Source organism: Ipomoea nil, unplaced genomic scaffold, assembly GCF_001879475.1.
Source record: "Ipomoea nil cultivar Tokyo-kokei standard unplaced genomic scaffold, Asagao_1.1 scaffold2975, whole genome shotgun sequence".
In the NCBI taxonomy this organism is placed as follows: domain Eukaryota; kingdom Viridiplantae; phylum Streptophyta; class Magnoliopsida; order Solanales; family Convolvulaceae; genus Ipomoea; species Ipomoea nil.
In genome coordinates this window covers 2,903,999-2,930,333 of record NW_017619403.1, presented here as the reverse complement: position 1 = coordinate 2,930,333, position 26,335 = coordinate 2,903,999, and the positions used below count along the sequence as shown (strand labels likewise).

The window sequence follows — 26,335 nt, the reverse complement described above, 5'->3', positions numbered from 1 at the left end:
GTTGGGACTTGGGTATGTTGTCAGGAGAATTCACGTACATTATTGATTGACCTGCATGAATGGATATATATATATACACCCATTTGTAATCATATCATGAAAGAATGATATAATTAAACACAGAAGAGAAGAGAAGAGAAGAGAAGATGCATATATATATGCTTACTCCTGGAGAATGATTAGCAGGAGGAGATAGAGGAGGGTGATCTGCATTATTATTATTATTATTTAGTTGGTCATCACAAGCATGGTCTACAAAAAGGGTTGTTATAATAGGATCTTCCACTGGATTCTCACAATGCAAGTGCTGCCAATTCAGACTGCAGTATCATTCATCATAACCAATATATACTTAATTAGCATCCAAAATAACAAAACTAACATAAATGTATGTATGTTTTATAATTAATTATATTTCTAATGAATAATTGAAGATCATATATATATATATCGAATGAATTAACCATGCAAAAACTAGGTAGCTACGTACCTCTGGTTGATCTTTGTGTGCAAAGTGCTACCCTCTGGCAAGGTTGGAAGTTGAAGCTTACCACGAAGAAGTGGATTTTGCATTATCAATCTTTTTAACTTCACAACCAATGATGCCCTAGCAGTTTTGGCATCCACATACTTTGATAGATGAGGAGCCTCCCTGAAGAAGTTGCATTATATTGGACCATTTAATTTCATAAGTTTCGATCCATAAGCCATGCACATTTAATTTGTATTCATAGTTATATATTATCATGAATCACAATTCATATAATTATATGAAGCAGATCCAAAATAATATATAAATGCATATATGCCTATTTAGTTTGAACCACTCTGGCAAATAGAAATGTTATACAAAAACGAAATCTATGCAAAATTAAACTATATATATGCATAAGAGTGTAACTTCTATAAATTATTTATAAATATACCTAATATTATCAAGCGCCATGAGATGCGCAGTCTCTTTAAAGTGAAGTTTGTTGAACACTGCAAACACGTTTAACTCATCTTTAAGAATCCTTAGAGCATTCTTCTTGTCACCGCTATTAAAAAAAAAAAAAAAATCAAAACTTGATTTGAGTTCCAAATTAAGTACACAATCGAATTGAACTTCACTATAATATAATGAGAATGAAAAATCATCTCTCTATATATATATATAGTTATTATGATTAAATAGCTAGTATAGGTTGGATAGAAGTGGGTGCTACCTGTCTAGAGCTTCAAAATATTTTTGTTGTCTAATTTCAAAGAAAAAATTAATTGAGTGTAAATTATCGTCCAATTTGAGAAATCCAGACATATACTTCTCCAGCTCATCCCACTCCCCTTGGATCACTTTCTCTTCAAAGTAGCTCAGGTTGAAGAACACTCCTGATTCCCTCTCCAAGCTGCCATGCATTAAATTAATTAATTCCAAATTAAATTTCATCAACAAAATTAAATTAAATCAGCCTAAAATATATATAGTTCACATGTACGCAAACACACAACTCCTATCGATCCAGAAAATATAATGTAGCAAATTGAAAAACATAACACACTCTTTAAGTACCAATGCAATTCGATGAAGCTAAGTGCGTAAATACAAAATCCTAATCCTAATTACCTATGAAGTGTTTCCTTGTAATTCTGTTTCTCTAGAAACTGAAGCAGCAGATGAAGCAAGTCGTCCCTCTCCATGTCTTCCACAAATCAACCTTCGAACACCAAATTAAATTAAATTAAAGTTCGGAACCTAAGAGTGGTTTTATAGTGGAGTGGATGGCTTCAATTCGGACAAAACACTACGTGCATTTCATCTGGACTATCCTACTCTACTCTTTTATTCAATTCTGATCCTTAATTAGTATGTAATTTATTTATTTAAGGAAATAATTTCACAATAATATATATGCATGCTATACAAATTTAATGTAATGTCGTCAAATTTGAAATATCTGTACATTTTACATAATTAGTACAGTAATTTTTATCCCAATTGATCGATTTATACATCCCCATACATATATAGAATGATATCTTGTGAACTCTATTGATATGGTAACCTTTGGATCTGTAACTTGGCCAAAAAAAACTAAAACGGTTTTTTTTTTTTTTTTTTTTTTGGTCATCTCTCCCCATATTTTTGAATTTTGAATTTTATAAATACTAGTTTATTGTATAACTATATATATACACTTATTTTCCTCCCATGTTCACTTATATTGACTTATATAGTAACTATATAGTAACTATTTTATTTAGTTTTAGCATTTTGCTTAGTTTAGAAAATTTTGTTATATTTTATTATATTTTTTCTTAATGACTAGTCTTTTATATGTGTGATACCTGCATAAAAATAAATAATCAGTATTAGTACTTAATTTTAAAATCATAGTTATATTAAAATATTTTTTTAAAAATAATTGTGCATGTAAAGTCAATGAATTCATAGTTTTAGAATTCATATTATATTAACATGTATAGTTGATAATTTATGTAATAGTTATGGTTTTGTTGGATTAATGGATTACATGAATGAACGAGAAGCAGAGATAGAGCAGATTGAAGAAGAAGAAGACTGTTATTCTAATTCTCAAAAGATAGCTTTACACGTTGATATGTATATATAGAAGATGAAACGGAAAGAGGGAAAGAGGGAAAGGACAATTTTATCCTCCAACACCCCCCGGTAAGCTGGAGCGTGTAGATCATGCACGCCCAGCTTAAACACAAAAGAACTCCACAACTCCAGTTTTCCATTCAAACTCTGTGCTGCCTTTGCATGTTCAAGTTGAGCAAATTGAACAGAGCCAAAACCTTTGCAATGTCCTGTTTCTGGATTGGTAGGTAGCTGCACAAGCTCAACTAGACCAAAAACTTCAAAAATTTGTTTAAGCTGCAATTCTGTCATGTTGAAATGCAAATTTCCAACATACAATTTCCTTTCTGATGCATCATCAGCTTTAGGGATGCCACTTCCTTTTTTTCATGCTTCTGTTCAGACAGCTCAACTGTATTTACATCATCAAATGCAGTAACAAGAACGTCAGTTTCTGAAACATTAGGTGTAACCATGCTCTCAGACAACTTGTCATCTATCTCACTAAATGGTTCAGATGATTGAACAGAGGCTGATAATTTTACAATTGCACTATTAGGATCATCAGCATGCAGTGCTTGCTCAAGCAGTACATGAACTGAATCCGCACTTGGAGGCTTTGTTTCTACTGAAGGAACTATGCCAATTAGAATGGACCTGCTACTTACAACCGCTCCATTTAAAACGGCCTTACGAACACCTCGAAGAACCTCCCCCAAATTTTCTGCTGGAAAATCTCGAGGAGCAACATCAGGGAGGTGGAAAAAGTGTGCCGGTGAAACGAAGAAGAAGAAGATACAACTTATGGAGATCATTTTGACCCGGCTGGATCTCCTTCGACCCATCTTCAATCCGATCCGAGATTTAGAGGACGAATCAGAGCCTAAACCTAAACTTCCACACATTACAACATTCTCTGCAATAGCAATATCAAAACTACCAGACCGATTAAGGACCACATTCAGGCGGCAAAGAGAGAGAGACAGAGCGAGAATAAAAACTCTAATCGTCATTGCTTTCTGAACGAATTTCAGATGGAGAGACACAACCGCTGTGGCTGAATCGGAAGACTGCTCCATCTGCTTCAACCGGTGTGAGCTACGAACTCCTTCCTTCCGCTGCAGAACGACTGTGGAGGTTACTTGTACTGGAGATCGACTCAAAATCAACGGACGCACTCCTTCCTTCCGCTGCGGAACGACTGTGGAGGTCACCGGGGAGATCGAGCAATTCGGATTCTCCTTATCTTCTAGATTCCTCTGCGGAATCGTTGCTGATGATCGACTACTCTGCGTAGCAATCGGATTGATTGGCGATGCGCGAACTAGAGGCTTAACAATCGACATCGCCGAATGAGCCGTTCTTTGACTCGATTTTCCGGTGACGGTGACAGCGGTGGCGTCGGCTTTGTTGCTACTCTCCGTAGCAATAATCCTCTGCGGATTAATCGGACCTCTGCGGATTGATCGGAGATGCGCGATGGTCTTCGGATGAACCTCTATTTGATTCGGTTCTCCGGCGTCGATAACAGCGGCGGCATAGCTGCCTCGCCGCTCTGATACCATGTTGGATTAATGGATTACATGAATGAACGAGAAGCATAGATAGAGCAGATTGAAGAAGAAGAAGACTGTTATTCTAATTCTCAAAAGATAGCTTTACACGTTGATATGTATATATAGAAGATGAAACGGAAAGAGGGAAAGAGGGAAAGGACAATTTTATCCTCCAACAGGTTTAATTAATAATTATTAAAATAAAAATTTTAAATATGATAAATTATTAAATACAATTATGATAGTATTTAATATATACTAACTGAAGTTGAATAGTGTAAGAATAATTTTGTAAATTAAAAATTATAATAAAATATTTATAACATAATGTACTACACGATCAATAAGGATATATAAATATATGTAGAATTTAGATTTTTATCCAAATCTAGAAAAGTTCAATTTGGCTCAAATTGACTTATACATCGCCATACATAGAATGATATTTTTTGTCGTTAATGTTATAAATTACATTAAAATTACTATAAAGTAATCAATGAAATGGGCAATGGGATTCGAACTCCGATAGCCACCAGTCAGCGACAGTACGCTATGCCATGGACTCAGGTTCACCTTCTAAGATGGATCCAGGTCAAAATACACAATTTATATATTGAATGTTCACAATTTGCATATTAAATATTTACAATTCAAATTGTGAACATTCAGTATTGGTAGGATATATCCCGACCGACACAGCTCGGTTTCTCTTGTTCTTAGCGCAGGTTTTGCAGGTCGGACATTCTTAAAGGAAGACGGCCGGACCTGACCGATGGACTTCCCGACCAGGGTCTTTATCACCCGACTACTGGCCTTTATCTTACGAAGAGTCAAGGATCTCGAGAGGAGGCACGTGGCAATGCTACACGTTGACAGAGAGGGCTAGCTAGGTGAAGACGCGTGGATGCTACGTGGGCTACATGCCGGCCGGCCGAAGGTGTGTCTCCGGCCAAGCGGCTATAAATACCCACGTCGGTCACAGTAGAAGGAACTTTTGGACGATTGATAGATTATCTACAGAGCTGCCCGACCGCAGTCAGTCAGCTCTCGGGAGATTGTATTAGGTCCTTCTTGATCAATAGAATACCTCTATTTGTTATTGCTTGATCTCACTTAAGTACCTGGACCGCTTAACACGTGGAATTAGTATGTAAATTGTAAATATTTAGTATATAAAATTGTAAACATTCAATATGTAAATTGTGAACATTCAATATATAAATTGTGAATATTTAATATGTAAATTGTGTATTTTTAAACCCAAGTCCACCTTGCAAGGTGGACCTGGGTCTACAAAATAATTTGCTACTGGTCAGACCCTAGCCTTCATGTGCCCAATGGACCTAATCCACACCTTCCATCATCTTAGGCCTTTTTCACATTCATGTTTTCAATGAGATTCGAACCGCACATTGTGGTCTTCAGTCGTAACATTAAGTTAGGCGACGAATTACTAAGCTAAGTCCTTGAATGTGGGTTGAATTTCTTTGAAGCTATTAATGGAGGCATTTTTCATGATTAAGAAGATGAATGGAAAAATAGTATAAAATGCTATGGATGCGGGCATTTGGTTCAGGTTATATAAGATAACCAATGTTATATTTGCTTAGTAATATAAGATTCACATGTTTGGTTCAGGTTATGTAACTTTTTCAGGGAATGTCAGATAATTTCCGCATTAAGTTTTTAGCTATTGGAAGGGAATGTGAGATACCCTCCAATTTATGAGGTAATCTCACATTCCCTTGTCTTATTACTAATGTTAGGCTTTGTATTTTTTAATCAATTTATCTTATTACTGTTGTCTTATTTACATATCTTAATTTTAAACCAAACACATGAATCTAACATTTTCAGTAATCTAAGGTAATCTAATATTCCGTGAACCAAACACCCCTAAAGAGAGTAAAAAAGCATGATAAAGACCATTTTGAACTCTAGTGATCACATTGGGATCTGTTGCCTGCCAAAAAAAAAAATAATAAAAAAATTCTTGCTATCTTCTTCATCTGTTGTCTGCCAAAAAAAATTGTCCTCTATCCTTGCATTTTTCCTCACATAAGTGTGAACTCTCATTTTGAATTCTTTGCTTGATATTTGATGTTTTTCAACTTTTTAATTTTTTTTTTTTGGTCATCTATCTCCTTATGTTTCAATTTTGAATTTTATAAATACAGGTGTGTTTGGTGTTAATCCATTTTATTTTAAATTTTCCTTTTTTTTTTTACCCAATCATGATTAGAAAGTATAAAATATAAATAATAAATGTTGAGTTTTGAATTCATAGGTATTAGGATTAAACACATATATATATTTGTTATACATTACGCTTATTACTTAAACAAAATAATAAAAATACAAGATTTTAATATTGAAACACAAAAGGGGAAATTTTGTTGACCTCTTTTGATAGTACCAATTACCAAGCCAAAGGTTCCACTAATTTTGTTATATATATATATATATATATATATATATATATATATATATATATAATTTTACTGACTCTATTACAATGTAATATTTATTCATAACTACTTTGTCAACTTATTAAAAACCAAAGAGTCAATATCGCCTCCACTAATGCGAGAAACTCATAACCTCCCACATAAGGGAGCAACTTGGTGCCAGTGAATCACAAGTCCTTGGCAATTTTTTGTTATGTTGTTATTCGTATGTGGATGAATTTCATTGAAGTTATTAATGGGTGCATTTTTCATGATGAAGAAGAGAAAAATGGAAAAAGTATAGGGATGACAGTTTGCTAAAGAGAGGAAATAAGCGTGACAAATATCATTTTGAACTCAAGTGATTACTTTGGGATTTGTTGCTGGCCAAAAAAAAAAAGTCCTATATTCATTTGTCCTCTTTTTCATATGTTGGAATGTGTTGCCTTGTCAAAAAATGTATCCTCTATCCTTATCTTCTTCCTTCATACATCAATTAAGTGTTAGCTCTCATTTTGAATTTTTTTGTATTTGATTTTTTCGAGTTTTTTAATATAAAACGATTTTTTGTCATCTCTGTCCATATGTTTGAATTTTGAATTTTATAAATACTAGTGTATTGTATAAATTATATATTTATTAGACTTTACTTGCCTCTAATATTCAATTCACTTATATCAACTTATATTAGTTATATAGTAACTATTTAATTTAGTTTTAACTTTTTACTTAGTTTAGAAAAGAATTTTTCGCATTTTTATCTCATGAGTATTGTGAATGAGAGTTTGAGAGTTTGAGAATTGAGCGTTTGAAATAGGAAGAATTAACACACTTTGAGAGTTTGAGAGACAGAGAGAGTTGAGATGAAGAGAACTCAAAAAAACTAAGAGATCAGAGAATGAGGAGGGGAGAAGATCAAGAATAGAAAGAACTAGGGATCATATGACGTCACACACACATGGGTTTGCGCTCATATGAAACCACCCTCCCCAATTAAAACTAAGGACAAATCTTAGTCATAGAAAATAAGTGATCAACGACTATGATTAAAAGTAAACACTCTAAATTAATGTGAATAATCACCAATCCAGTCCCCACTAATATCAATTAAGGGACAAATCAATCCAAGCAAAATTTTAAACTTTCACCCAATAGGTAACTCAACAATAAAATAAGAGTTCATATATTATTAAATAATCTTTTAATTTAAATAATAAATTATTGTTATTATTATTAAATATAAGAAAATTTGATTTTTTTTTTGTTAATGTAAAGTGCTTTAATTTAGCGGGATAAACACATGGTGTTGTTTTCTGCTTTGGCCAGTGTGTGCACCATAAAATGTCGCCAAAATCGATAAAAAGTGAATAATGATTAATTAATTATAAATTTAGTGATAATACATTTTAAGAGTGAGAGAAAATTATATAGATTGAAATAGTATACTCCGTATATTGGTATTTTTTCAAAAAAAAAATAAAAATAAAAAGAAATAAGGGTCAAATAGACCACTTTATTGCACATTAAATTACAATTGGATTATCGAACTAAAAAACAATACAATTGGGTCCTTAAATAACGCAAACTCATGCAATTCAACCTAAAATGACCTGCTTACCTGAAAGCATGCTGATGTGACGGTTACTAATTTTAAAAATAATCTTTTAAATAAAATAATTATTTAAAATTAAAATTTTAAAAATAAATAAATAAAAAATAAAAAAAATCCTTCGTCGGCGGAGACGAAGGGGCCGAGGTCTCACTAGCCATGGAAACGGCCAGAGACGAAGCCACCTTTGTCTCCTGGCCATGGAGATGAAGGGCCCGACTTCGTCTCGGCCCGTCTACACGACTGGAAATGATGGTGGCTTCGTCTCCCAGCTCGGAGACAAAGGTGGCTTCGTCTCCGCCGTTTCCATGGCCAGTGAGATCTCGATACCCTTTCGTCTCCGTGTATTTTTTTAATTTTAATTTTAATTTTAAATAATTATTTTATTTAAAATTATTTTTAAAATCGACAATCGCAACGTTAGCGTGTTTTAAGATAAACATGTCATTTTGGATTGAATTGAATGACTTTAATGTTGCTCAGGACAAATTGGGAAGTGTTTCAAAAAAAAAAAAAGGATAAATGTAAATGAGGAAGAGATCTTCGCATTTCCTTGTTCAGGAACGCTCCCTTAGAGCGCGTGCTTTTCCATCACCGCCGCCTTGAGTAAAATATTCAAAACATATTCGAAATATCAATGGGAGTCGCTCATTATAAAAAGGGGATCATTTGCCATGGAGAACCCATTCTCCTCCAAAGAAGAAAAGGGAGCCGTAGAGGCGTAGTCGCAAAGAAACTTTGAATCTCAAAACCCTAATCCTAAACTCTACTGTACGATCGAAATTTTAAACATTTTTTTTTTCAAAATAAAAATAAAAATTCTGGGAATTGCACAATGTCTGCGATAGTCTGTGGGAAGAGATCTTTCTTCGACGACATTCCATCGTCGCCGACGTCCGCCTCACCTCCGATTTCCAAGAAGATACGCCGCTCTTCCTCCACTTCTCCGGTTCGGTTCTCGGTTGCGCCGTCGCCGACGAGCCTATTTGATCAGCTCCGAGCCCAGTTTCCTGATATGGATTGTCAGGTAAGGCTTCTACAATTGTATGCGTTTAAGAATTTAAATCTTGATTCTGGAATTTAACTTATATTTTTATGCTTGTAAACAATTACTCCGTATTAAGCCTGCACCCTCCCAATTGCATAATTCTCCACAGATTAAGAATAATAAATGGATGGATTCTAATTCTTGATGTCTCCTTTTAATAATTGAGGAATATTGTCTTTAGCATTTGTGCCCTGAAAATTTAAAGTTTGGTGTCTAGGAAATGTGTCTTGTGCATATTTGGGGATACTTTTTTGCTGTAGACTTCATATGACATATTTGTATACAAGCAGATGCAGAATATTCGAAAAACACTTTTGTTGGAATATTATCTCCTTATAACTTTTAATCCTCCATTTCTTGTAGCCTATAAATGCCTGTCTTCATTCATTTTTGACTTCTATGTATTGAATTCAAATAGAATGATGCAAATTACTTGCTTTTTCTACTGTATTTTTCAGCTTATTGAGAAAGCTTTAGAAGAATGCGGGTATAACTTGGATGCTGCTATTAAGAGCTTGAATGAGATGCAGCTTGGACGGGCAGTTGAAACAAACACAAATATGCAGAATGGTTTGTGTTCACGCTTACCACTAATCTCTCTGCACATTTATTTGGGATTGTTTGCATCTGTTCATTAAATTGATACCAACAACATTTCTTGTAAATCAATGTTCATTTCTAGATCATATCCTACTTAGCTAATCTAATTGCTGTCCTTTATAGTTGGGTTTCAACAAAACATATTATGTTTCCTGACCAATTGCAATCCCTAGAGTAGCAGAGTATGTGCATTTGTCCACACACTGATCTAGCTTATTATGAACGAAGGATTGTTTAACCCTGAAGGCATGGCCACCTATTCTATCCTGTTCACTTTTTCAGATTTTTGTTTAGATTTATCTGCATGAACCTCTCCCACCTCTGTAAATGTCATGAATTTTGTGTGGACCTATGGGGTCAATGTAACAATTCGATACCAATAACAGTGCTCTCTTTTATTAATCTTGTTAAACAGAAAAGAACCATAGTATGTTTAACAATATGATGCCAATAAAAGTGTACATTGATAAAATTTATCTATCAATGGGGATATATTATGCTGTCAAAGGAAATTTTTCCCACCATCGCCTATGACACATGCCTTATGAATGCTATAGTTTGGAAAATTTATCTGAAAAGTTTGTAATTTAGACAGAACACGAAAGAATAGTTTCAATCTGACTAAAAAAGAAACTTTGGTTCTCACATTTGTGTCATTGTTCATGCCATGTTTTGGTGTATTCTTGCTATGCCTCAGAAAGGATTAAAATGAAAAATTGTGACTCCTATAGGCTTGTGTGTGGTAATGTTGGGTGTATAAGTGCATTTTACATTCAGCACCCAAAATGAAATGCTTGTGCCATATTGGTTTTGGTGCTGGAGTGGCATGTAATTTCAGAAGTTAGTTTCAGTATGCTTGAAATTCTTTGATTTTCCCATTCCCAAATCCCAATGAAGAACTTGATGCAAATTAGACTTATGTTATTTTCTCCGTTGTGTTTGTGGGTATGGGTGTGACTTTTTACAGGAGGCTGTTTTAAATCATATGTTGTTTAGGGCTTATGGTTTTGTTTTCGTTTTTGATTAATTTTCCATCTTCATACGATATTGTTGGAATGACAGTGCCTAGGGAAGATCCTACACTCCAATGCAATCTTCCAGTTGATGGTTCAGGGTGGGTGGAATTGCTTTTGAAGGAAATGATGGGGGCTGCAAGCATAGATGATGCTAGAGCTCGTGCTTCAAGAGTGTTAGAGAGTTTAGAAAAATCCATTAGCTTGCGTGCAGGTGCAGAATCAACTCAAAATATTCAGAAGGTTGGTATCATTGAGTTATAAACTAAGCAGCTAAACTAGAGGAGTATATGAGCATAACACTCAGATATTGAACTCTCAAGACTTGGGAATACACCTCATTGAAGTAGATATAATGAAGCCCTAAGCTTGTGAATCATGATGTGATTTTTCCTGCTTTTTAACAATTCTCAATTTGTTTTCAGGAAAATATGATGCTGAAAGAGCAGGTTGAAGCACTTATTCGAGATAATACCGTTCTGAAACGTGCTGTGGCCATTCAGCACGAACGCCAAAAAGAACACGATGATAAAAGTCAGGAGGTTCAGCATTTGAAGCAGCTGGTTTCTCAATATCAGCAGCAACTGAGTAGTCTTGAGGTAAAAAATTAGACCTTTATCAGCATTATTACTAGCACTTATCCTCCTGTATGTGCTGATTTCTATGCCGTTTGTGCAGGTGAACAATTACGCACTGAAGATGCATTTGATGCAGGCTCAGCAAGGCAACGCCATCCCTGGGCGCTTCAATCCAGATGTGTTTTAAGTTTTAACACAGATGGAACCTAGAATGAGAACTAAGCAATCAATGCTGGCACATGCATAGCTCTCTCTTATAGAGTGTGTCTGAAAGATAAAATTATAATGTTTTTGTTTGATTTGTGTCTTCAACATAGCTTATAAGTTGTGGCTGTTTTTTTTTTTTGTTTCTTTTGGTTCATGATCCTAAAGGCTAAATGTGATTATCTTATATGCAAACACTACCCTTGTAGCCTCCATAACTTTTCTTGTCATAGAAGTTGGAATTTTGAAGTCTTAATCTTGTGATTGCTGTTTTTACCCAAGCAGAAAGTTACACTTCCTGACTTCCTTACAGAAACAGAGCCAAAACTTTTCCAACATAGTTTGGCCTGTTGATAACATTAGCCAAGTTAATAATATTAGTCAATTGTAGAAAGAAGTTTGATAAATTAACATCATTAGCTAATTAGCTAATTACATGCAAAATGACTTTTTCAAAAAATTTATCACTTTGAACAGTTTTTTTGAATTTTAACATTTTGGAACAATAATTTATTATAAAAAGTTAATCAATCAAACACTTATATTGACTTTTAACCCAGTTAAACAAATTAAAATTTGCTGATAAGCTATGTTACCAAACAGAAACAATATACTTCTGCTGTAGTTTCTTCTTCTTCTTCAATCTACTCGACTCTGCTTGATGAGTAGCACAACAGCAACAAGAACAGGAGCAGTTATGATGGCGATTGCTTCAATCAAATTAGGTTTTGTTACCTCTGGGAATATTACGCTTCCATACTTGATTGCAGCTGCACCCGCCACCGACCCGGCTCCCAATTTCACCAAATACACCAAATCCTCCTGATTAATTTACCAACCATGAAATAATTATAATTAATCACTCAGAAGTCACCAACCTCGAATTCGAGTAAAATGCAAATTGTGTGTGCAGCTTTGTAACCTGGGGAACGAAGGGGAGGTTTCGGCCATCTGAGTTGGGAGTTGGAGCTTCTCTTTTCGGGTCGGAGGCTCGGGTGATGCCGAACGACGTCGCTCTAGAGACTCTTGAGACGCGAAAGCCGATTTTGTTAGCAGCGGTGGCCGGTGAGAATATTGCAAGGGGTTTCGTGGCATTCGGTGGTGGTGCAACCGCCATAGCCATATCTGAATTACCTCTCAAGTTGAAGACGCACCACACGTCACTCTGCAGCCTGCAGGCCAACAATGCCAAATTTGCACAAAACTACACGCTAACATTTTAGGGAATTTTAGGAGGCGTTTGGTTGGATGTAATTTGGTTATAATTGAATTGCAATTCAATGAAAGTCTTAATTGAATTGCAATTCAATGAAAGTCTGAATTACAATGTTTGGTTGGAGGGAATTGTAATTTCCTCTTTTTGTTGAATTGTAATTTATGAGATACCCTATGAATTGCAATTTAATGTATGTAGAGAAGGAAAATATGAAAGAAATGACAAAAGTACCTTTTATTAATTGTTATTAGTATTATTATACAAGGACATTTTAGTCTTTATACAATTTTTTCCTCCTCGTCCCTAATAATTTTATTACACTATACCAAAGAATGTAATTTGAATTCCTACGTTATTCCTACCTTATTCTTTTCCCATCGAATTACAATTTTTTTCCTTCCTCCAAACCAAACACCCCCTTAGTCTTTTACCATGAATTATACTGAGTAATTTTTTATTTTTTTATAACAAAAATTAAGCTCATACAATACTTATTATTATTATAACCCCCTCCAGTGTTTCAACTAGTTACTAATATGATGCTTGTCCCGCTTCACCATCTTGATACGTCCACGTGGAAACTCCAACACCAACTCAACATCCCGCTCATTGACCAACACAGATCTCCCGCCACCCAGGTCAAATGTCCTACTCTGCCCATCAAAATTACTTAACAACCAATGCAAAAGACGAGAAGGACACTCAGACACCTTGAAATCCAGCAATGCCTCGAAACCCAAACTTGTAATATCATCCTTCTGCTGCACCGACAAGTCCACAAGCGCATCAACAAGAGCCGCGGACTGCGCTCGAAACTTAACACTAGGCAAATCTAATTCCTCTTCAGACGCCTCCCCACCACCAGACCCCCCAGGCGAAGCATCAACCTCAGGAACAACATCGGGGGCATTCCACAACGGGTCTTGTTCCAATCTCGCTAAAAAAGTCAAGGGCGGTGAAACAAAATCATCATCACTCACCGAACACAAAGCCCCACTAGGAGCACCCTGCACACCCTTCAACTTCTTGCCTAACAAAGAAAAATAAACAAAATCACACACGCACGTAACTGAATACCAGACGAGCACACAAAAAATGAAAATAATGCACACATCTACAAACAAAGCCACACACCACCACCCAATTAAAATACCTTTGATCTCCACTGCTTCCAATCTCTCACTGGTATTTTCTTTCTCATCACTTTTTCCTAGAAAACTAATAATGGGTTTTCATTTTCTGTGTTTTGTGGCACTTGTGCCCTTCTTTAATTTGAGTGAAATTTTAAAGGGAATGGTGTATAATTTGATTTAGGCTTCAAGAATGCCAATAGTATATAGACAAATAAATTATAAATAAATCCAGATATACATGGATGAATCTGTTTTGATTTCTTGATGTTTATTTATATTGCAGAAAACCGAAAAACAAAGAAAAACAAATATACACAAAGATTGTGGTTTAAGTGAACCATAAGCAGTGTTACCAAAAAAAAAAAAAAAAAAAAAAAAAAAAAAAACAAGCCCCTCCCATCCCCGGCACCATCCACCACCATGCACAGCCGAAAATGCCCCCAAAACTGCCACTACACCCCCCGCGTCAGCCCCCGGAAATAGAACCCCCACCCCCCGACTCCCCAAAATTTTTTTTTAAAAAAAAAAACACAATAACCCGAACCCAAACCACCGCCGTGCCCACCAGAAAACGACAGAACACCAGACACCTACCCACGTCCCAGAAAACAACACCACCAAAAAACCCTAGCTACCCAATCCGGCCAAAAAACCATCAATACCCACTCCCGACCCAGTCCAACACAGCTACCACCCACCAAACAACAAAACCCCACCGGTTAAACAACAAAAACGGAAGAAAAACACAAAAAAAAAAAAAATACAAAAGGGAAACCAACAAACCTCGCCCGACAACCGGTGGTCCCCCCTCTTCAGTGTGCCGCGGTTTCCCCCGACAACCATGGCTACGTGGAATGGACGAACAGAGACACAAGCTCGTGGAAGAAGCGCGTGTTGCGGATTACGTTCAACACCCTACGCACGATCGGAGAAGAATCAGAAGCAAGGGGGAAAACGTGCGCGTGAAATAAGATACCTAATCTGACTAGGTTTTAATGACTAGCAAAATACCCAAACTAACCCCCTTAACATAAAAACACACTAAATTAAACACTAACCCTACGCGAGAATCACAACCATCCAATAGCAAAATTGAATGGCCAAGATTAGTCCACATGTTTGTACTTTAAGATGTGTTTTCACCTGAATGTAATTATATATATATATATATATATATATATATATATATATTTATTTATTTATTTATTTATTTATTTATTTATTTATTGGTCCACACAACTTTGATTGATATAACCTTGATAAGAAGAATTTGCTGACCTTTTTGTATAGGCAAGTGCAATGTAGGTAGAGAGACAGACTACAAGATTAGCAAGTGAAATGTTATCAAAAAAATGCAATCGTTATACCGTGCACCAGCGCGCACATAGCACTATGTGCCCTGCGTCTCCCAAAACGAAGTCGTTTTGTTAAGTTGTTAAAAAAAATTCATATTTCAAATGCACATAAACTCATAACAGAATACACATAATCTAACATAATACATAATACACATAAACTCATAACACAATACACATAACTTTTAACTGAATACACATAATGGGTTTGGTTAACATAATACACATAAACTCTTAACTGAATACACATAAACTCATAACACAATACACATAAAATTTTAACTGAATACACATAATGAGATTTGGTCTGTTCGGATGGACGAAGTGACATCAGCATGAAAGGCGCGCGTTTTGTGCCTGGGCGCACATTGCTACGTGAGGCTGGTCCACGATATAAATTTCCAAAAAAAAAAAATGTGAAATGAGGCGTGAGAAATATTTGGGCTTATGGGCTGCATTGGCCATAATTTGGGCTAAACGCTAAACAGAAATTCTTCAATCGAATTCTCTTATACTCGCCACGGGATTGGGATAGCGTAGTGCAGTTTAATTAATTGGCAGGGCGCCGGAGGCTGGAGATATTGTGAGTCGGAGGAGGTCGCATCCTGATCGCCGGCGCCGGGGACATAAATTTCTCTCTCTCTCTCTCTCTCTCTCTCTCTCTCTCTCTCTCTCTCTCTCTTATCATCCTCGGATTCTGAATTTCAGCATTCGTCAATCAAGATGGTGTTGGCGCAGCTAGGAGGGAGCATTTCGCGTGCTCTCCAGCAGATGAGCAATGCCACCATCATCGACGAGAAGGTTCTCAACGATTGCCTCAACGAGATCACTCGCGCTCTTCTGCAGGCCGATGTTCAGTTCAAGCTGGTCCGCGATATGCAGACCAACATCAAGCGGATCGTCAACCTTGACGACCTCGCCGCCGGACACAACAAGCGTAAGATCATCCAACAGGTCCGTTACTTACTTCTTCCTCCACTTCTGCATAAACTTTGAATGTCATTTATTGCTTTCTGAATGTGTCCATCATAACATTAGCTGCTTTGAAATTCATTTTTTCCCTTAAATAATGTGAGGATTTGAGGACTTAGGAGTGAATTTAACATAACCATTTCCCTATTCATCAGGAATTTGTGGATACTTTTGTAAAGGATAAAGTGGAAAATATTCTGTAAGAGAAAAGGATAAAACGTAAGCTAAGGTTTTCTTGGTTGGTTGTGTCTTGTGTGTAGTGTGTTTTTGGTTTTGAGAGTGATTGTTTGGTGTAATTGTAAATTTTGTTTTCCTGATGGTAATAGCTAGTATGTATGATTCATTAAAGCAACTTGCTGATTCCATTGCTCAGCGTCCCAATGGAAACTAAGTTCTCGTTTTGCTGTGCTTGGACTATGAAACAAAGAAGACTGGCAGAATGTAAAAATGAGAGATGATGAAGAGATGGGGAGATCGATCATTTGAACTATAATATAGCAGCAAATAGTCTCCACAGCAAGTTCTTGGCTGCAAGTGCTTGTTTGATGTGGTAGTCAGTCCCTTAAGTCAATTTTTACTGTCAAGTGAACTACCAAAATGTCATGATAGTTGAAAAGATAGCTATATGGAAAGTCTTTAAGTGTATAATACATTCCTCTTGAACATGTGTCTGACAAAATAATAGGAATCTGATAAATGCATGATTCAGCTTTATTTGTAGTTTCAAGTGTAACCAACATGGCCAGATGTAAATGTAAGAAAACTGGCTGCTTTTATGTTTCTATTGTATATTACAAACAAGAGTTGATGTTCCTCATAGCTGCTGCTTCCTGATGAAGGTCTTACATGGTTACATGTCAATTTTTGTTTGCATGCTCTACAGTGATGCTGTTTCTTAATTGTTTTAGGCTGTATTTAATGAGCTTTGCAAGATTTTGGATCCTGGAAAACCATCGTTCACACCAAAGAAAGGGAAGACTAGTGTTGTCATGTTTGTAGGTTTGCAAGGCAAGTAATCACTTTCCATTTGGGGCTAATAGTTTTTTCTATTTTGCAAGGGAAATAATCTTTGGAATTTTTCAGAACTCTTATGAGCTAGGATGAGCACAGGATATGTGTGCCATGTCATTTGTCTTAATGTTGAATTTATCAAATGAATAGCCTCATTTTCCCCCCTTCCCTTTTTCCCTCTTACTATTTTGGATTTTATTATGTCACAGGTTCTGGGAAAACAACAACATGTACAAAATATGCCTACTACCACCAAAGGAAGGGCTGGAAACCGGCTCTAGTTTGTGCGGATACATTCAGAGCTGGTGCTTTTGATCAATTGAAGCAGAATGCAACCAAAGCTAAAATACCTTTTTATGGGAGGTGTATATTTTTTCAATGAAACTATTATTTTTCTATTTTCCAAAATTATGATTTTCTTTCTTGAAAATTCTAGAAGCTCAAAGGAGCTGTCTGTTGAAATGATTCTTCCATCTAAATCATGGGGCATAACTCTATTCTTAATCTAGTTAAATGCTGGATGTTCTTAACAGCACGCTTTGATTAAGATGTTTTGGCAAAGATGTGATTTTGGACTCAAAGTCGTGACAGAATAAGCAGGCTACCTATTTTATGTGGAAAGTATATTATTTAAGAGGCAGGATCAACTGAAAAATTATTTAGTTATTTGTTTCATAGGCTACGTATTTTATATGGGAAGTATATCATTAAAGAGGCTGGATAGTCTCAAAGCTTATTTTTCTCAAAAATGAAAACTGATTTAAACTTTCTTTTCCATGGGGTTGCCAAATGAGTAGATTTAAGAGCAACTAAGACTACATACTTATCTGGCAAACATATGGTACAGAATCTGGGTCATCGTTACACCACGCGCCATCTATATACATATTCTGTATTAGTATTTTCCTGGAACAATTGGTTTCTTGTCATTTAATGTACATGTTATATTTCTGCAACAGCTACACAGAGTCTGACCCTGTAAAGATAGCAGTGGAAGGTGTTGAAAGATTCAAGAAGGAAAATTGTGATCTCATAATTGTTGACACCAGTGGGCGCCACAAACAAGAAGCTGCTCTCTTTGAAGAGATGCGTCAAGTATCTGAAGCAACGGTATGTGCAAATATGTTTAGCCGTTTAGGATGTAATTACTATATTAGCATAGTCTCACCTTTACACTGGGTTTTCAGAAACCGGATCTTGCGATATTTGTAATGGATAGCAGTATTGGTCAAGCTGCTTTTGATCAAGCTCAGGCATTCAAACAAAGTGTTGCAGTTGGAGCAGTAATAGTTACTAAAATGGATGGCCACGCAAAGGGAGGTGGTGCTCTTAGTGCGTAAGTTTCATAAGCAGTATGCCAGTAAAATTACAATATATTTGGATAAATATTTTTATTTGAAAACTGTTATTATGGCATTATGAAAATTTAATCTGTTCATGTGCAGAGTTGCTGCAACAAAAAGTCCTGTTATCTTTATTGGTACTGGAGAGCACATGGATGAATTTGAAGTTTTTGATGTTAAGCCATTTGTCAGCCGACTTCTGGGTGTGTATCTCAGAAAATTTCTTTGTTTTGATTGGCTTTTGGCTGTTTCTGATACATCTATAATTGTCCCTTCTTCTGTTAGGCATGGGTGATTGGTCTGGGTTCATGGACAAAATTCATGAGGTTGTTCCTATGGATCAACAGCCTGAGCTTCTCCAAAAGCTCTCTGAGGGGAATTTTACCTTGAGGATTATGTATGAACAATTCCAAAATATACTTAAAATGGGTCCTATTGGCCAGGTTTGCCACTTACCTCTTATATTTGCTGATTGTGTGGGTGGGCATTAGGTCTAAGGTTATTCTATCCATGATTGAACATATTTGTTCCTCCTGCTCGAGCTTTTTCCGTTACATATATTGACATCCACATTTTACTTCACAATAAATCAATAAACAACATGACCAGTATTCCTTACTGCCTTGAACCTTTCATTTTGTGGTTCAGGTGTTCTCTATGCTTCCAGGATTTAGTCAAGAATTAATGCCAAAAGGCCGGGAGAAGGAAAGCCAAGCAAAAATTAAACGTTATATGACAATGATGGATTCGATGACCAATGAAGGTAATTGCGTTACACACTGATGTTTAGTTTGTTGTTATGTATACCATGAAGGTTCAGTCTTATACAACTATAGTCTGTTTTTCTGAATTTTATCACATCATACATATATTGCAGAATTGGACAGTACAAACCCAAAGCTTATGACTGAATCACGCATCATGCGGGTAGCAAGGGGATCTGGCCGTCTGGTGCACGAAGTGATGGAAATGATGGAAGAGTACAAGCGGCTTGCCAAGATATGGAGCAAGATGAAGGGACTTAAAATTCCAAAGAAAGGAGATATGAGCGCCTTATCCCGAAATATGAATGCACAGCACATGAGCAAAGTTCTTCCCCCACAGATGTTGAAACAGATAGGTGGCATGGGTGGCTTACAAAGCTTGATGAAACAAATGGGTTCTTCCAAGGATATGATGGGTATGTTTGGTGGTGGGGATAAGTAAATTCTCACATATTAAACCTGATTGTAGGCCTACAATTCAAGCAAGCCTACCTGGATAAGGAGTACAATTTCTTTCTTTTCCTATTTTCTGTTCCTTAACAGAATTCTCACTACTGTAATTTCTTAGTATACTAGTACTTAGTTTTGTGCCATGTGAATATATGTACCAAGGTGTATGGCTATGGATCAATTTGCAGCTTCTAATTTTTCTACTTTTTCCTGCCTAAGCAGCAACAATGCAATTGTTATAATTGTGGATTCTTGTTCAAAAATTATTTGTTTGCTGTTGACATATTATGCACCTACAGGCTACAGTTAATAGTGTACGTGTCTATAAATAAATTTAAGACACAATGTTAACTGGAGACACATGTATGTTATTTACAAATATATAAACTATTAATTGTAGATACGTAATATGTCAATTACAAATACATAATTCGAAGGTTATTTTGAACCAAGGTCCACAATGCAAGGTAGATTCTGATCCATGGTATTGCAGAGCGGATTTTTGACTCTGATATGCAGGAAATAACATCTTTACTAAAGTACAAGCCTATAACCATTGTCTGTTGGATAAATAACATCATGTCAACATTGTAATGACACTGAATACAATACTCAACGATTTAAAACTATAATAAGTACATAGGAAGAATCAAAGCTCCTTTGATGGTTGATGGGCAATAATAGACAATGTGATCAACTCATGTAATGTTAATTGGATCCAGGGTCAAGAACAGGGAGGCGGCAGTGTAGACTAATGGATTTATCTGTTTGCCGTGAACCTGGGATGAAGAACTGAAAAATCACAGTCAAGCAAGCACTTTGAGGAGAAACTCCATAGAAGGCACAATCAGGCTTAGCCAAGTGACACTGAAGACTCTTAAAGAAATGCTTTACGCTCACGTGCACTGTCATGGCGTCACCCTTCTCAACTGCCATTCTTGTTCGGGATTGAGCTGTCAAGTCTTGGTCCCAGCTTGGAACGGGTGCTTGCTCGCCAATAACCAGGAGCTTCCGAAACTCAGCACCGAGAGTAATCAAAGCCGTGGAAATTTGCAGGTGGAGATCCCCGTATTTGCTTATGGAGACACCCAGCACATCCCCAACATGCTTCATCCTGTCAACAAAGTTCTGCAACTGATTCATGTCCGGGACCTGAACGAGAGTCGGGGGTAAATCTTGAGCTGCATCGAGGGCCGTTTGTAGTTCAAGCACATCGCTCCTCGACAAAGGCTTAGAGATGGGGACATCTTGAATAACAGCAGACTTATAGCCTTTGGTCTCGAAAGTGAGAAAGGGCATAGGTTGTTGGGAATGGGGAGGAAGCTTCTTCACCAGCTTGATTTGAAGGCGGTTAGGGGCATTTCCACCCGGATTGCCAGAGAACTCAGTGTAGATACTGATGATACTGCGAAGAGCACGCTGAAGGAGGGAAAGATCAATGGCAAACGCAATCCGGTCTTCATTTTGGCTGGAGATCCGGTAATCATCAAACAACGCTTCTTTACGAAACTGGGCAATTGAATGGATGCCATCGCCGTTAAGGAGATTGTGAAGGAAAAAAGCATGGTCTCGCGTCAGATAGAGATGGCAGATCTTCCCCATCTTTTCAAGGGCAGGTAGAAACCTCTTCTCTAAGAGGTTCACCCCGTTGTCCGTGAGATACGCCTTGAACTTCATTGGTTTCAAGGATCACTGCTAAATCTTCAGACACAAAATCAGCATACAACTACACCATTAATCACAGTGTGTAAGATCAATGCGCTAAAAACAATTTCACACGTAGAAAAAAGAAGATATAAAAGCTCTGGCATTTCATCAAACAGCTTCGGTGCATTGTGTCAAGCAGGTCAGAAATATTGTGGAAGTTCAAGTTTGTGAAGAATTGGAAGAAATGTGGATACGAAAGTAACTTTAATAAACAATTTTGTTGTGAATCCAAATAAAAATGCATAGGGATAGAGAGTACCAGTTCGACTGTTCGATTAATGCTTGGGGTTTGAAGTTGCAAACGACTGCAGATCTGGCGGGAGATAGGAGAATTTAGGCGGGAGAAACGAAGTGAAATACGGAGTTTTATACCCAACAAAATATTATTTTCTCCTTTTCAAATTTTTTCTTTTTATAACACAAGTTTTCCGCCCCCAAGCTCCACTTTCTGCCACTAAAAGCAAGTTTTTGGTGAATTTTTTTTATGAATTAATGATCATTTTGATCCCTCGACTATGCTGTAATTACTAAATTAATCATCGATTATCAATTTTGATCAATTTAATCCTCAATTATTATTAATTTTGTAATTGATTTGATCCTCCGTCAAACTGATCGAGGACGAATTTAATAATTACAGAGGATAAAATCAGTTACAAAATCAATAATTGATAATTTAATTGGTCAAAATTAATAATCGAAGACCAATTTAGTAATCACAGCATAATCGAGGAACCGAAACGGTCATTAATTTTTATTTTTTTTTAATCTATCAAACCAATGTCATGAGAATTTTTCAATGTATTTCATATACCATTCCATCCGGGTTGATTTGCCAAGCATCAATAACTATGACACACCATTTCAATATAGCGCATGTATATAACTCCTTTATGGCAGACAAAATCAATTGCATGGGGGTATAACGATAGGAAAATGATATATGTACTCCCATGGAGTATAACTCCCGCTACGTGTATAAGTTTTATTGGGTAAATAAAAGTGAATGAATAAAAACAGTGGCCCACTTTGTTATTTAAATCAATCAAAAAATGACACATCAGCAGGGAGTAAAAATTGGAGTAGAAATTGGGAGTTCATGTAGAATAACTCATTAAAATATGGCAAATAGATATGAGAATTGATATACAAGTACATAACTATTCAATGAATAACTACTCCGTACAAAGTAGTACCACTAAACAAGTATTGACAATTCAAGAAATCTCATTTATGATACAACCTATATATCAACTATTATGAAAACTAGTGGGGGTGTGTCACCAGAGAGGCAGAGATGAATGCTCTCCTCTCATTTGTGTTTCTCTTCAATGCTGTGAACTCTACTCAGAGATTCTTCAAACGCTTGTAGTGCAGCCTTGTAATGATCTAAGGAAATCACGCCTTCCTCCACGACTTGGAGCGCGCTTCTGTACAGCTGATTGAACCATTGAACCTGCTCAGTGCCATTGACGGGATTGGAGCCTGGATCGGGAACACACACGCGTTTGTAATCCTTTTTCCACCTTGGTAAGATGTACTTAGACGGGATTTCCTCCACCCCGTTGAAGTTCAGTACGCATAGAGCATGGCGGCACAGATAACCATAGAAATTGAAGCAGCTACAAATGCAACGGACTTCAACTGCTGCTCTGTTGTACAGAACTTCGTAATCGCGAATCTCTCTCCTGTTCCACTCGCCCAAAACACGTTCCTTGACCAAAAATATTATTATTGGCCCATCTACGTGCAACTGTGTTGTACTGAAACAAGAATACATCTCCTCTACCTCTAACTGGAATTTTTTAAATATTTCTCGGGTGTACACTTTGGACAACTGCAGCTCAAAGGAGCATCTTGTCTTCAGTTCATGATTTGAACTTCTTGACTCCATATCTGCAATGGATTCTTCCTTGTGCTTTTTCTGTAAAGCTAGTTCATACTTATCAAGGAACTCTTTAAGAGGAGTTTGTTTGTGGAGATATCTGTCAAAAAAAGCAGTCAGTATTTCTGTGGGTCTTGCAGTGGCCATTCCAGCAAAAAATGTGTCTTTCAGATACACCGGAGCCCATCTGGATCGATCATCATACAATGAATGAAGCCATTCATGATCACCAACCTCAAACCTTTGGATCATAAATCCCCATGCTGCTTCAAAGTCAATTGGCTTCAACGTCTCGTATATGGTTTTGGTGAAGGCCTTTCGGATAGAATCATAGTTTCGCAGACCCCCTAATTTTTCTGGAACTTTTCTCATAATGTGAGATAGATCATAACAATGAACAGACCTCGGAAACATTTCAGCCACTGCACTTTGCAACGTCTTGCATCTGTCTGTAATAATTGTTTGGGGGAGTTGTCCAGATGTACAAGTAAGCCAAGCTTTGAACACCCAAATATACGAGTCCATTGTTTCACCAGCAAGCAATCCACAGCCAAGTAACACTGATTGACCATGATGATTTATACCAACGAGTGCCACAAGAGGGATCTCAAATTTGTTCAACAAATATGTATTATCAAAATAAATCACGTCACTAAAGTAACAACAGGCAGCTCTAGACCTGGCATCAACCCAGAACACATTCCTCAGGTGCCCTTCATCATTCAGATCCATCATGTAAAAGAAATTTGGGTTAGTCAGTTGCATACGGCAGAAGTAATTATACATAGCTTGGGTATCACCTTTTCTTAGGTTCAAGTGACCAGAATAATCAGTTGATCCCCTGGCCTCCCTTGCACCAGAATTTGTGCTCCCATTACCCCCTGTATCAATCACAAGTGCCCGATATAACTTAACTGTTTGTACTTCAGTGTTAGAATTTGCTTCCAACTTTCTCTTGGCTCCGCTACTAATTTTCTTCATAGACTTGTATAGCTTTGCACCTAATACATGATTGTGCTCTAGTGTAACTTCAAGTACCCTCCACCTTTTTGAGTCCACCAATCTCATCCTTATCATAGCAGGACAACCAGTGCGGGTCTCCTTCCTTGACCGGTTTACATCTTTGATTCTTTTGAAGCCCTGGCTGCTGCAACACAGTACTGCCCCATACTTCTCCCCACTATTTCTTTTGAACCATGAGTTTTTCACCCTGACACGAAATCCAGCCTCTCTGGCATAGCAATTATAATAATTATAAGCATCATCATACGACTCAAACTCCATTCCCACAGCAGGTGCAACAAATTCTTTCTGCACTTCAGGAATACCATTTTGGCCATCTAAGCCACAAGACTCTATTTGCTGACCATCAGTATCCTGCAAAATTTCATTGTTTTGTCCAATGATTGCTTGCTTGCTGTCAGGAGAAACTTCTTCCATCTGAAGTACCATTCAATCACCGCCAATAAGCAGTTTATTGCCGTCAAAGAAACATATAATGAAAAAAAAGGACTACATGGAGTCATGGATGTGATTAGTACATTTTTTTCATGCACCAGAGCTTGTTATCAAAGGGGACTCTATTGATTTCACTATTCGAATTTCCTTCAAGTTCTATCAAATGGCTAAAATAAGGGCTCTAGTGGAACTAAAAAACAAAAGATACAAAGAGAGTAATTGCTGAAAGTCAAAACAAACTAGAAGGTCATTGTAGATAGATGTCAGTATAGGCTATGTTTGGTAGAGCTTATAGCTTATTTTAAGCTACAAATAAGCTATAAGCTCTGTTTGGTAAAACATGGAGAGCTTAAAATAATACGGAGTAGTTTATTTCAAAACGCCACCTTAAATAACGTTTCAAAATAAGCTAGTAGCTACAAACTTTTAACCTTTCAACTTTAAGCTTTTGTGGATATGGCAATCAGCCAATATCATCTCATGGATTTTGAAATGCCTAGCTCTTGATTTATAAAATCGAGTGGAGCCACCTAGCCGATTATGACAGACTGCCTGATTCCCTGATCACCTTATGGGGGTCTGCTTCCAAATTCCAATAATTCATTCCATCATACTGTCTGATTTCCACACCTAGAGAATAGGAAGTGTGAAATTCTTCCATAACCTTTAACACACCTAGTTTTATGAGTGATTATCTTGAACGGCTTCAGAATAACCAAAACCTATGTAGCACCAGTCTTTTCTAATCATGCGCTAACAGACTCGAAAGATCACAAGACAACCCAATTTCAGAATTTAAGCTCTGTATCACTCCCAGGGCAAAGACGCAAATCATAGTTCTACACTTTTCGCCAAGATCATTAAAACTTTAGCTAAACATCCAACTCTTTTAATTTCAGAAACCCTAAAACCCGACTAGAACATAGTTCGAAAGTGAAATATATAGTGCTTGAAATACTGCCAATGAAATATGATAGCAACAAGTAAATTATTAAATGGAGGTTGTGTGTTACCGTAAATCGGAGATTCGCCGAAGGATGATCGCCGGTGTAGCACTCCGGCAGAATCTAACTCAGCTCTGCCGATACTTCCTCATGTTTTTCTTCTCATCGGATGTGGACATGTGGTGATAAATCCCTCCATTTCTATTTTTTATTTTTGGGTAAGAAAGGAAACTAAAATGAGAAAGAAAGACCCATAATTTAATAATTGGAGTTATTTTTTTTTAAATGAAAATAAAAAGGTGACTATTTAAATACTTTTACATAAAAAATAGAAAATAAAAAATTGGTCCAACCAAACTCAACTTGTTATACTCTATTTAGGCTATAGTTAGGACATTGCAGTATTGCACACCTAAATAAAAAGCTAACTGAGATTTGCGAGTTGAAAATCTATACTTCGT

General features: G+C 36.7%; 4 protein-coding genes across 7 annotated transcripts; 2 read left to right on the top strand and 2 right to left on the bottom strand.

Annotated features, from left to right (window-relative positions):
* The first annotated feature begins 8,844 nt into the window (after positions 1-8,844).
* LOC109163095 lies at positions 8,845-11,892 on the top strand. Its single transcript, XM_019311812.1, has 5 exons — positions 8,845-9,220; positions 9,700-9,811; positions 10,904-11,097; positions 11,280-11,453; positions 11,533-11,892. The coding sequence occupies exons 1-5, from the start codon at positions 9,029-9,031 to the stop codon at positions 11,617-11,619; spliced, it is 759 nt and encodes a 252-aa protein (XP_019167357.1). The 5' UTR covers positions 8,845-9,028; the 3' UTR covers positions 11,620-11,892.
* On the bottom strand, positions 11,862-12,844 carry LOC109163096. Of its 2 annotated transcripts, none has more exons than XM_019311814.1 (3): positions 12,559-12,844; positions 12,236-12,458; positions 11,862-11,969 (listed from the first exon to the last, which is right to left on the bottom strand). In XM_019311814.1, the coding sequence occupies exons 1-2, from the start codon at positions 12,757-12,759 to the stop codon at positions 12,276-12,278; spliced, it is 384 nt and encodes a 127-aa protein (XP_019167359.1). In that variant the 5' UTR covers positions 12,760-12,844; the 3' UTR covers positions 11,862-11,969; positions 12,236-12,275. The 2 variants fall into 2 exon arrangements, with proteins under 2 accessions (XP_019167359.1, XP_019167358.1); XM_019311813.1 differs by having other exon boundaries at positions 11,879-11,971; positions 12,243-12,458.
* Positions 12,845-15,760: 2,916 nt separating this feature from the next.
* LOC109163090 (signal recognition particle 54 kDa protein 2-like) lies at positions 15,761-20,085 on the top strand. Of its 2 annotated transcripts, none has more exons than XM_019311806.1 (10): positions 15,761-15,983; positions 16,024-16,294; positions 17,221-17,320; positions 17,533-17,686; positions 18,283-18,433; positions 18,511-18,659; positions 18,769-18,869; positions 18,952-19,109; positions 19,315-19,429; positions 19,544-20,085. In XM_019311806.1, the coding sequence occupies exons 2-10, from the start codon at positions 16,064-16,066 to the stop codon at positions 19,870-19,872; spliced, it is 1,488 nt and encodes a 495-aa protein (XP_019167351.1). In that variant the 5' UTR covers positions 15,761-15,983; positions 16,024-16,063; the 3' UTR covers positions 19,873-20,085. The 2 variants fall into 2 exon arrangements, with proteins under 2 accessions (XP_019167351.1, XP_019167350.1); XM_019311805.1 differs by having other exon boundaries at positions 15,761-15,985; positions 16,021-16,294.
* Positions 20,086-22,709: 2,624 nt separating this feature from the next.
* On the bottom strand, positions 22,710-26,105 carry LOC109163088 (protein FAR1-RELATED SEQUENCE 6). 2 transcript variants are annotated; one of them, XM_019311801.1, is made up of 3 exons: positions 25,944-26,105; positions 22,880-24,912; positions 22,710-22,839 (listed from the first exon to the last, which is right to left on the bottom strand). In XM_019311801.1, the coding sequence occupies exon 2, from the start codon at positions 24,910-24,912 to the stop codon at positions 22,900-22,902; it is 2,013 nt and encodes a 670-aa protein (XP_019167346.1). In that variant the 5' UTR covers positions 25,944-26,105; the 3' UTR covers positions 22,710-22,839; positions 22,880-22,899. The 2 variants fall into 2 exon arrangements, with proteins under 2 accessions (XP_019167346.1, XP_019167347.1); XM_019311802.1 differs by lacking the exon at positions 22,710-22,839 and having other exon boundaries at positions 22,846-24,185; positions 24,273-24,912.
* Between the last annotated feature and the right edge of the window lie 230 nt (positions 26,106-26,335).